This window comes from Ambystoma mexicanum, chromosome 14, assembly GCF_040938575.1.
Source record: "Ambystoma mexicanum isolate Mex_15411 chromosome 14, UKY_AmexF1_1, whole genome shotgun sequence".
Classification (NCBI taxonomy): Eukaryota; Metazoa; Chordata; class Amphibia; order Caudata; family Ambystomatidae; genus Ambystoma; species Ambystoma mexicanum.
The window spans coordinates 108388933-108401677 of NC_090940.1; the positions used below are offsets into that span (position 1 = coordinate 108388933).

General features: G+C 48.6%; 1 protein-coding gene across 4 annotated transcripts in view; it reads left to right on the forward strand.

Annotated features, from left to right (window-relative positions):
• PAPLN (papilin, proteoglycan like sulfated glycoprotein) overlaps positions 1-12745 on the forward strand; it is a 1044076-nt gene that overhangs the window by 861878 nt on the left and 169453 nt on the right. For all 4 annotated transcript variants that reach the window (XM_069638639.1, XM_069638640.1, XM_069638642.1 and 1 more), the window contains one exon: positions 5913-6040. In XM_069638639.1, coding sequence (XP_069494740.1) covers positions 5913-6040 — 128 coding nt within the window. The remainder of the gene's footprint in view (positions 1-5912; positions 6041-12745) is intronic.

Sequence of the window (12745 nt, forward strand, 5' to 3'; positions counted from 1 at the left end):
CAGGATAAATTGGAGTGCCTGGTCACTGGTGTAAATAACAGAGTCTCAACATGGCGAACAGGTGGGAAAGGGCAAGGGAAGGGGGTGGGGGGAAACATGGGCGTGACAATAGCGGAATGCTGAGTATGACAGGGGTACCTGTAATGCAGGCTGGGCTGGTGCTGTAAGATCTGTCACACTGGAAGACTAGGAGGTGGGTGACAGCAGCAAGGGTAAGTGAAAAAGCTGGAATCAAGCCGGCTAAACTGGAGTGCAGGGGCAGCAAGGAAAGTACCTGGTGCACGTCTGCCTGTGGGCGTCTGCTCGTGGCGCTGCTGCAGCTCAGAATGAGCTCGATGTAGGGACGAGGCCTACCGCCTCTAGAAAAGAGGAAAAGCGCTCCACACTCGGGTCACGTGACGTGCGCTGACGTCGTGACCGCGTAGCGTGGAGCGGTGTAGGTACGCGCGGGGATGGTGAGCTCTATCGCCCGTAAAAAATGCCGCAGAGCGCGTGGGCACGGTGCTGTACAGGAGGAAGGGAGCCCGGGAGGCTGGGTGAAGGGGAGGAACGCGTGCAGGTGAGAGGGAACAGGGGGGGGGGGGAGGGGAGAGAACCGGCTATGGAAGGGTAGCCGCCTCAGAGCGGCCGCAAATTGCAAAGTCAGGGTAGGAGGAAAGCCGTGCGGGGAGGATCCTCAGAAGTGTGGATCGGGAGAAGGAGGGATCGAAAGGAGCCAGGGAGGGCACACAGGCGGTCCCTCAGATCCAGGGCAAAATCTGCTGGGCAAGGCCAGTACTAACCGGCAATCTATGGTAGCACTGCTAGGTCATGCCACTGAATGTTCTCATTAAGCCCTTTAGAGCATGTGTTAAGTTTGAAAATCCACTGCTGTTCTCTTCTAAAGAGTATGTTGTAGTAATTACCCCCTCTTGCAGGGGGTGTGACCCTTTCTATGATGGTCCATTTGAATGAGTCTGCTGTGTGTCCTTCGGCTGCAAAATGTTGGACTAGGGGGGCAGTCAGTTTGTTGGTACGTATACATGACCTATGTTCCACCATGCGAATCCGAACTGCCCTGGTAGTCATACCAATGTATCTAAGGGCGCAGGGGCATGTGATCATATAGATCACTCCTTTGGAATTGCAGTTTGTCAGTGTCATTTGTCTCCAAGGTGTATGCCAACCTATGTCTATCTCTGTTGTGCGAGATGTCTGCGGGCACATGGAGCAATTACCGCAAGGTGCGTGTCCTCTGGCTGGTGCTGTATCCCAAAGGGAACGTTGGCTGGGTCCCGTGGGTAAAGTAGTATGTACTAGTGTTTTCACTACCTTATCCCGCAGGTTAGTCCGTCTTTTGAGGGCGAAACGGGGTATGGAGATAGTGGTATCTCCTGTGTTCAGGATAGGCCATAGCTTCTTGACTTCTTGTTTGATCTTGTTGAGGAGAGGCGAATAACTAAACACTGCTGTGATTCCTGTGGTGTTAGATGGTTTCGAGTGTTGTTGGAGGGTTACAGATCTCGGGATGTTTCTGGCTCTTTTGTAGGTGTCTCTGATGATTCTTTTTGGGTATCCTCTCGCTGCCAATTGTTCCCTTAGGAGGCTAGACTGTGTGGTATATGTGGGGGTCTGGGTGCACAGCCTGCGATATCTTAGGAATTGTCCGAAAGGCAGGTTGTCTCTGAGTGCTCTAGGGTGGTAACTGGAGTAGCATAACAAAGAGTTTCTATCAATAGATTCCTTGTACACGCTTGAGATTAGTCCCCCATTATTGGCTGAGATTGCGAGATCCAAAAAATGTATGGATTGCTTGTCTTTTTCCAATGTGAACTGAAGATGTGGGTTAAGAGAGTTAAGCCAAGCATGGAAAGACACAAGGTCCAATTCTGTCCCTTTGAAAATTATGAAAATGTCGTCTATATATCTCCGCCAAATGCTCAGATTGACGACAAAGGGATTGGTGGCTGAGTAGATATGATCTTGTTCAAAGAGGTTGACGTATAAGTTAGCTAGGCTGGGGGCAAAAGTAGCTCCCATTGCAGTGCCGGATGTCTGTTGGTAAAAGGTGTTTTGAAACAGAAAGTAGTTATTGGTTAATGCAATCTCTGCCAATTGGTGGATGAAGGTTGGCGGCACACCATGTAACTCGATGCCAGAATGTAGTAACCTGCTTAGCATATTCAAAGTCTCTTTTTGAGGGATCCGAGTGTACAGAGACTCGATGTCAATCGTGACTAGCCACTCTTGTTGTGGATCATACTGCAAGGAGTCAATTAAGTTTAGCATCTGGGTGGAGTCTTTTATGTAGCTTGTCATCTTCGGGATCTGGTCCCTTATGAAAAAGTCAACAAATTGTGATAGTGGTTCGAGAATAGAGCCAATGCCTGACACAATGGGGCGTCCGGGTGGTGGCAGGCCTCGTCCCTACATCGAGCTCATTCTGAGCTGCAGCAGCGCCACGAGCAGACGCCCACAGGCAGACGTGCACCAGGTACTTTCCTTGCTGCCCCTGCACTCCAGTTTAGCCGGCTTGATTCCAGCTTTTTCACTTACCCTTGCTGCTGTCACCCACCTCCTAGTCTTCCAGTGTGACAGATCTTACAGCACCAGCCCAGCCTGCATTACAGGTACCCCTGTCATACTCAGCATTCCGCTATTGTCACGCCCATGTTTCCCCCCACCCCCTTCCCTTGCCCTTTCCCACCTGTTCGCCATGTTGAGACTCTGTTATTTACACCGGTGACCAGGCACTCCAATTTATCCTGTTACCCTGCACTTCCAATTAATATTGGCTCTACTCATTTGGGCAAGGTGTCCATTAAGCACTTTTCAATGATAGAATGACCCCAATTTTCTCTTCCTCCTCCCCTATCTTCATGCTCTCCTTTCTGTTTCCCCCCCCCTTCCCCTTTTGTATCCTTTCAATACAGCTATTGCCCTGGTTTCACATCCCTGAAACCTTGATTGATTCCTTATGTTGAACAACGGTCCTGAAGAAGATGGTTCAAATCACTAGTAGCCATTGAAACCGGTCGACCCTACAGGTCATGAGGGCTCTCATGACCTACAGCAAATATCTCAATAGGAATGAACCAGATATTGCACGAACAACCTTTCCAGTACACCCCCAGATGCTATGAGGGTGCATTTTTAGAAGAGCTCTCTCCCATCTCTTGGCCCCTCGGCTAAAGAAGTCTCCCCTGTGTTTTAACCCTTGTGCATCTCCAAACGGTCAACACCTCTGTTTTTCTGTTACCCACGGGAACCATTAAAGAAACCACACAGAACACAGAAAATGGACAACTACCCCGATCTACATCGGACCATCATCTCACAGTTCCAGAATCTAATCCCCAGTTCTGAACAGTGAAGCTCTTATCCCCTTTGGAGTTGCTACTTTTCCTGTAATACCATGCCCTTTTGAACTAGAAGTGACCTACCCTCTCTTGATTTTTTCAAGCATTAAAAATATTCTTTCCTACAGACTTTCAGACCCCAGCTCACCAGGTGACGGTGACGACGGACGCCTGCCTGGAAGGTTGGGGAGCACACTCCGGAGATCTTCATGCGAGAGGCCTTTGGCTCCCGGAGGAGAAGTCTCTCCACATGAACATCTTGGAGCTCTGCGTGGTGTTCTGGGCCCTCAGGTCCTTTCTTCCGTCCCTCAAGGGCAAGGTGGTGAGGATCTTCACTGACAACACCACCACGATCCGGAAGCAGGGTGGAACCAGGTCCCCGGCCCTATCCAAGGAAGCCCAGGATCTGTGGCATTGGGCCGTCGCCCAAGGGATGTTTCTGGTGCCTCTTCATCTGGCAGGAATAAAAAACACGATCGCCGACTCACTCAGCAGGGAGCTGCGCTCATGCCATGAGTGGGAACTACGCCAGGATCAAGTGGATCGACCCTTCCGACGATGGGGCGAACCCCAAATCGATCTCTTCGTGACGAATTCCAAGTGCCGGAGGTTCGCCAGCAGGTTCCCCCAGCCGAGGAGCATGGGCGATGCTTTCTCATTCCCCTGGGACGGCCTATTTCTCTATGAGTTCCCTCTGCTGCTGTTGCTGCCCCGGCTCATCAACCAGCTCAAGAGGTCCCGGTGCAGGATGATCCTCGTCGCACCGGCGTGGCCGAGGCAGATCTGGTTCCCGGACCTTCTGGACTTGTCAACGTCCCCACCAGTCAAGCTGCTGACGGACGCAGACCTTCTCTCCAGAGAAGGAGGCGCCATTCTTCACCACAACCCGGAGTCGCTGAACTTGCAGGCCTGGCTCCTGCAGCACTAGAGTTTGGAGGGTACGACATCCCGGCCGACTGCAGAGAGGTTCTTGCAAAGGCCAGGGCGTCCTCAACTCTCAAGTGCTACGGACATAAATGGAAGAGGTTCTCTGTCTGGTGCCGTGCACAGAAGATTAACCCTCTGTGGATTACGGCCCCTCAAGTACTGCCGTACCTACTGTCACTGGCCAAAGCTGGACTGGCTCACGTCTCCATCAAAATACATCTGGCTGCAATCTCCCGATATACCAGGACGACGGGACGGGCGTCCCTGCGGTCTCATCGCCTGGTGAAAGAATTCATGAAGGGACTATTCCGATCATTCCCGCCGGTGAAGGCTCCTGCCCCGGCGTGGGAGCTTAATGTGGTGCTGACCAAGCTCATGGGGGCCCCATTCGAGCCTATGCATTCGGCGCCTTTGAAGTTCCTGTCGTGGAAGACAGCTTTCCTCGTGGCCATCACCTCTGCACGGCGAGTGGGAGAGATCCAGGCCCTATCTTGCAAGCCTCCATACTTGACTTTTCATGACACGAGGGTGGTGCTGAGGACACACCCATCCTTTATGCCCAAGGTGCCGTCGGACTTCCACCTCAACGAGCCCTTGGTGTTGCCAGTTTTCTTCCCGTCGCCTTTGTCGCCGGCTGAGAGGACTTTGCACTCGCTGGCTGTAGCTAGAGCACTGAAGTTCTACGTAGACCGCACGAAGAGTTTTCGGAAGACGTCACAACTGTTTGTGAACTTTGGGACTGTGAATCAAGGGAACGCTCTCTCGAAGGTTTCCATTTCCAGATGGCTCTTCGGCTGCATCATGCACTGTCACCGGTTGGCAAACCGACAGCTGCCCTGCCGTCCGAGGGCCCATTCGACCAGAGCGATCGCTGCTACCACGGCGTTTCTGTCTGGTGTGCCCCTGCTGGACATCTGCAGGGCTGCGACGTGGAGGTCGACGCACACCTTCACAAGATTCTACTGCGTCGATCGGGACTCCAGGGAGGAGTCCAGGGTCGGCCAAGCAGTGCTGCGCAACCTGTTCGCCTAAGGTGAGCCTGGTGAGGAGGCAAGAGTTGCTTAATGTTGAGTTGTTGTATTGCTTAATGTTGAGCCTGTTGCCACCTCCCGTGGTTGTGCATGTGTGTACTGCTATGTATTCTCTTATTCATGAGCATGTGAATCCATGCCAGACCCCATGCTGGAGAAGGAACAAGTTACTTACCTGTAACTGTTGTTCTCCAGCATGGGTCTGGCATGGATTCACATGCAAACCCTCCCGCCTACCCCTCTGCGGCTCTTCACTTGGTCATACTGCCACTTTACGTGCTACCAAATCTGAGGATGGCTGCTGGAGGCGGGGTTTAGGGAGAGGGCAGTCATTGGCTGGGGGCAGTATGACCCAGAGACCAGTGATTGGTTACTACTAAGAAAGACAGATCAGAAACGAAACTGATACTGATTTTTTTCTATACCGAGGATTCCCGGTTCCTGACGACGGGGAATGAATATTCATGAGCATGTGAATCCATGCCAGACCCATGCTGGAGAACAACAGTTACAGGTAAGTAACTTGTTCCTTCCATGTTGTGTTTCAGAGTACAACTCAACACCTGTTGTTTCCTACCTGGATTCCCTTTTTCATTGTGTTTTCTTCTGGTGACAGGCATGTCCATCAATCGGACAACTCATTGGTGATCAATCATGTCAATGCAGACGATTCTGGGACATACACCTGCACTGTTTCAGATGGCCAGCGGACGGAGAGTCATCATGTCCAGCTAAGAGTTCACGGTGGGTTTCTCTAAAGAAGATACTTTAAAGGGGCCTCTGGTGTTGATTGTTCATTGTGTCACTCTTAAATGGTAATAAGACTGTTTCCAACTCAAGATCCAGACCCTTAGGAGTCCATTATGATTTCTTTAGATATTCGGCCTGATTACAGCATGCAATAATCGTTGGGTCTCTGTTTCATTACATGTTTGCTGTCAAAAGGGGGGCAAACTATGTGGGTTTTCTGAAACACTGCAGCAAATGAGTTAGGGAGTTTTACTTAAGTCTACCTTTGGTTGGACTGTAGAAGACTCACTCTCAGTAGTAAAGGGCTCCAACTCTTAGGTTTGCCTGAACTACGAAAAGGTTTGGTAGCTATGGTCAAGCGGCCAGGCTTAGTCTAGGAGGGAGAAGGGCTGTAGTTGAGTACAAAGACCTTTGACCACACTTATAATCAAGGAAACACTTACACACTGTAGTTATATACAAATATGGTTATTTATTATATATACTAGGACAATGTTAAAATCACTACCATTCAGGTAAGTAAAAATAGTTCACACAGGGCCTCATTACAACTCAGGCGTTAAGGGTTAACGCCGTCGTTAACCCTTAACGCCTGATTCCGATTTTAACGGCTGCTTTTAGCAGCCGTTAAAATCCATGGCGCTAAACCGCCTTGGTGTTAATTACGCCACCGTAATTTACGGTGGCGTAATTAGCGCCTTCCCCACTCCCATCATGCCCTATGGGGCAAAAATGGGAATGGGGAAGCGTAAAATGGGAAATGGGGATTTACCGCCCCACTCACCTTGGAATGGGGCGGTAAATCCGCCATCCAACATGGTGTAAACGAAGTTTACACCATGGTGATAAAATTGGCGTACTTACCGCCTGGGTCGTAATGACCCCCACAGACAGATACATTAAATAATTGCTTTTGCAATACTCAGTTCAATAGTATAGAGTAGCTTCAGGTCAGCAAATCATTCATCACCCCTCATTTACTTAATTAGCAATACTGGTAGGTAGGCAATTTCAGGAAAGCCTTATCTTTAGGAGTCCAACCCTATCTGGGGAATGAGTGTCTCAAAAGCCAGATGGGGACACTGGGGCACCAGTAACCGTTGGGCGGCAGAACAAAGGAAAGCAGACACTGCCAAAATTGTCAAATATCAGAAGAAGCGTTTTCGTAACAAGTGATAGAATTGGATTCAAAGGGTTTGCAAGGGTGTGGGGGGCGGGATGGGTGTAGATAGGCCACCTGAGGGATTTCAGCTTCCAGGACAGATGTCCTTAGACCTGAGAGAACACAGATGGGTCATCCACTGCAACGTCACTCAGGAATCTCAAGAGGAGCCAACAGCAACTCAACAACTGCACAGGAAAGTACCTAGGAGTCAGACAGTACCTTCTATGATGAAGAATAACAATGTCACCGGCAGGTCCCCACAGGAGAACGACTGCAGCACTGGTTCAGGTCTCGGCCTTGGTGGCAGGAGGAGGAACATTTGGTGGAAGCAGCCGGTCAGACTCGGTCACAAGGATGTCCAGTAGATGATTTTCATGTACTTGGTTGTGGAGGCTTGACACAGGCTTTGTAGCAGTGACAGCTGTCAGCCAGCAGACTTTCTTCCTTCTCTCGACTCAACTGAGAGAATTTCTATAATCAGGAGGTAGACTCTGTAGGCCCAGGCAGATGCCCACAAGTTTGCAGCTGGAACTGCGCTGGATGAGGCGATGCACCGGAGCAGTGCCAGATGTCCCAGGATATTCAGGTATTCCTGGCCTGGAAGGTCGCAGCACTATGTGGGATGGCTGAAACTGTAGCTGGTCTCAAGACTGGTTAGGCCGACCAGTCCAAGGGAGGAAATAATCTGGTCTGGACTTTCCCTGTCGAACAGAAGATGGGGTTGGAGCAGTAGCGGTTATTCAGTCGGCTTTTACGTTTGCTGCAGGTAGCTGCAGACATCCTCTTCTTTCTTCTTCTTTGTAATGGATCTTCCAGTGGTCGACTCTAGCTTCAGCATCAAGACCCTCACCTTTTATGCAGGAACCAGGCCAAACAGCATGCATGCAACATTCAAACTTTGGGTGGTGGCTTGCCCAACGGGACAGCCAGGCACCCAGTTAGAACTGGATCTAAGCAGATATACTGAATGACAAAGATCTGAGGATTTTCGGTGTCCTCTCAGCTTCCTGTCTTCCCACACCCACTGAAGCCTACGGCAGGATTCTCAATGGCAGCCCGTCTAAGACAAAGGAGTGAGCAGGACTTGCCCCACCCAGGTTAGCAGAGGAAGGCTCAAGAAAGGGCAAGCCATCGTGAGTTGGTGAAAAAAGAAGCACCATTTTAGGTCAATGGTGACTGATGTGTCCCTTACCGCAGCTGCGACACAAGCCTGCTTGTAAAATTCAGTAGACAATATCCAATGCCACCAGCAACTCGGAGTTTGTACCGCTGAGTTTGGAGAGCAGTCTACGGCAGTCCTTACTGCATTTTCTTGTGGAGTCTCTCTACAGTGTTTGCTGCTGGGGGGTTGGCCCTACATAACCCCAGGCAAGACGCGGAGTGGCACGCAGAGTTTGTACCGCTGAGTTTGGAGAACAGTCTACAGCAGTCCACGAAAGCCATGGAGCCTCGGGACCAGACTAGCTCCTCCATACAACCTAAGAAAAGAGACAGGGGTGCGGAGAAGATCATACCTCCAGACCTGTCTAAAAGTCTGTCAGGGCGGGTGCTACAAAGTCAACATTCGCGCACCGACGGACCTTCAAAGGGACGCAGACAACTCATTATGTCAACATCGGAGGAGCTTTGGGACGCCCCCTCCCACTCACCTTTATCTTCACCATGGGAGCCCAGCGCTGATGGCTCTACGTCCCAATCGGAGAGCAGAAAGATGGTCCCCGACTACGACCCTGATAAGAGACTTAGCCGGACAAACGATGCGGACTGGGGAACCTCGCAACAAAACCTGCCAGCAACAGCTCGAGCTCCCCCCCCCACTTTGCCCGGCGAACCTCAGAGCAACCGTGTGGTCCAAGCGAACGTCGCCGCTCCAACTGCCCAGGAGCGGTGTATGCGGCAAGAAATCATAGCAGCCGAAGACGAACCCATGGAGGAGACGTGCTCCCGCCGGCAGTCCGCCGCTGCGGCGTGTGGTGCCATGACCGATGACGTCGGAGGACGCCACTGGCCTGACTCCAGTCTGCCGGCCGAGGCAAAAACCACACGACAAAGAAGCGACTTCATAAATCTCGTCGCTGCCCAAGCCCACAGATCTGGAACCTGGCTCTGCATCAATTCTTATCCAGGTGTTGATACATGACGAACCCCTTCCATGTCACTCTGGCATTTTACCTGAAAGCGCCGCAGCAGTGGTACCACCCCTGACCTACGAAGCATTTGGAGATCTGAGCATTGAGTGGACCACGGGAGAGTCTCCGTCCGCACAGTTGCAACTGCATCTGCCTCATTCTCATCCATAACTACAAAAAAGACAAAAAGCATTAGCAATATACAAAAAAAAGATCTTCATAAGAAAAGGGGCAAAGAAACATTGGAATAAATAAATACAAGAGTGCTCCAAAAAAAACAATCTGCCTCAATCAAAAAAACAGATACAAGAAAAGCGTCTTTTCCAAACCCCCTAATATCAACCGCCCTGAAATACTTTTTTTACCAAACAATTTAAAAGAAAATTCGAAATAGAGGCAGAACTATCGGACACCGAAATGCTGGACGCAGTCTTTGAAATCCCCCCTGCACCAAAACAACGCAAAAAGGGGGCAAACGACCCCAATAACGGGCAGTACGAACCACAAGATATGGAAGACACCTTCATATTAAAAACCCCTCACATAGACCACGACTTGCCGAATCAATCAACAACTCCAAATCTGCCTGTCCAGTCAATGGGAGCAACCCCTCTTTTTGAGGAAAACTTAAGCAACAAGTACACAAACTCAGCCCTCTTAAAGACCTCAAATGGTGGCATTAGAGAACAAACAACCGAACTACACGACCTACTAAGTAAACAGCTGCCAGCGGACGTGGAGTCCCGAATACAAATAAACCTCAACCAAACCCGAGCCTCACAGCTAGAAAACCTGGAGAAAAATCCAACAAATACTTCAAACAAAATCGACCTAGGCGAAAATGAGATACATGAAAATGCTCGAGCAACACCTGAGCCGTCTCCCGCCTCAACATGCACAAAGAAAACAAAGGTTTCAGAAACTATACGTGACCTACCACGCCCTCACTTAGACCATCGTAAAGAGGACAACACACCGGCAAAAAACAGAAGATCAAGTGAAATATTTTCAAGTATACATAAAGATTCTCCATCAAAAAAATCTGACATGTTGTCAATTATGTCTGCGATCACCATCGCCCTGGCTCCCTTCGGAAAGCCATATGAGTCTATAAATGACTCAATGAAAGATTCGCTAACAATAACAGCCATGATACACACAAAATGAATCTTTGTGGAAGGATTCATAACGGCATTAGAACAAAAAACAGCCGACCAGGAACAGCAATGGGACTCCAAAATCGTGGCCCTGGAAGAAAAACTCAAACGACAAATTGCAGTAAGCACATCAAACACAGAGCAAATAACTTTATCCAAAGGGTCGCAATCAGTCCTTGAGGAAAACTCCCTCTTACAGACACAGTCCATGAATAAAAATATTCAACCCTCCATAAGACTTACCAAGAGTACCAAAGCAGTGTCATCAGACTTATCGAAAAACAATTTACAGAAAGACATAACTAATCCTAAACACGGACTCCAAAAGAAGTCTATTACCAAATCCCCGGCCATTTTTAAACTAACTAAACCACTTTGACAACTGCAAAGCAAAACTCCAGTTACAAAACTAACAAAACAAACAAACACTCCAAAAGACTGCCAGCAGGTCAACCAGGATGTAATCGTCCTCGACAGATCCCCAGCAACCCCAAAAGACTTCATGGTTAACTCGTCATTGATGAACTTAACGCTCCATCTTGATCAAGAGGAAGATTTAGAAGTTGTTTCTGATCCAACCCAGGCTGTCAAGGAAACTACAAATCAGGAATACCACCCACTCGATTTAAATCCTAAAAAGAATCCTCTTGTAAACACGGATTCATCGAGGCAACTGACCAAATTTACAAAAAAGCAAGACCACTTTCACAGGGACCAAATAGAAAGACCAAAGACAGTCTCTTCCAGCAAGAACACAGTGAAATCTGGAACACACAATCAATGCAGTGAACTAAGGGGGGCGCCGGTTGAAAACAATCCAGACAAACAACAATGCCACCGGGAACCCACAAGACAGTTTATTCACACAAATCATACTTGCTCCTTTAAGGTGGAGCAAATAGCCCCAGGTAGAAATTATATGATTCTAAATAGAAACTCTATTTTGAAAATACTAGGAAAAGTCCTAAAATTGCGCACCTTTTAAAAACTGAATATTTGATACTAATAGAACCGTACCACAAGGACAAAAAAGCTAAAGCATACCTAAACATAAAAGAGTCAGCCCTACGTGAAATTAAACAAGTGGCATACTCTGATCTTGAGTCATTGGGCTTTCACATATCAGAACTCTCCGAACCATTTTCTACCACTAAACCACTGGACGAACAACTAAACAGACATTACGAAAATACACTACAAGCCCAAGACAGAAGACTATCAAAAAAATAAAAGAAACAACGACTTTCAGGACATGCAGAAATCAACACATTCAAGACAAATTAGTCGGCACAAATACGACAGACCTAATTACTATCGAAATGAAAACTTTGGAAACGACAGAAGAAGATTGAGGTCGGATAGAAACTACATCTTCCAAAAACCATCAAACGACAAGGCAGCATATGAAAACTGGACAAAGCGGGAAGAGCCCACAGGTCAAACATATCAACAACCGGATACGCATCAAAATCGACGGGACAAAATCTTGTCCCATGACCGTGGCCCGTTGGACCATGGAACTGGTTGAAAGACGCCCTAAAATTCAACTCTAGGAAATAGCAGCCAAGGAAAAGAAACAACCAAGAATTCAATTACACTTCTCACGGTCCCGACTTGACATGAGCAAAACCAATAACAATGGGGTCCTGGAACACGCAAGGTCACGATCATTTAGCAAATCCAGAGGCACAAGATCTGAAACCATGGACACAATATGCCTCCAAGAGACTTGGTTACTGGAAAAGCCGGCCCTTGATGGCTACGAGATCCAGATATCTCCAGCGGTGAAGGGCCTTCTAGGACGTCCCTCCTCGGGCCTCTTGACAGCAGTTCGATCGGGCTCAGGATTCAAGTTCGAAAAAAAAAGTAGTAGGGACCTACGGAATTCTAGCTCTCTTAGCCACTTGGGACCTTATTAAGCCGGATACGGCGAACCAAACTACAACAAACTTGGCAATAATAAATCTTTATTGGAATCCTCAAAGAATTAATAACGACATCTTCTGTGCTGAAGTTGCTGACACAATAGACAAATTCCTAATTGAATTTGAAACCAGCCACATTATCATCTGCGGAGATCTAAATGCTAAGTGTGAGGCAGCACCTGAAAATAACATCCAAAAATAACTAACTCTGGCCACTGTAGAACGAGGAAAGATCTGGATGAATCTCATGAATTCAAGACAATTACACAATGTAGCAATACTATGTGGATACCAGCCATGCATCCCAACATGGGAACGGGGAA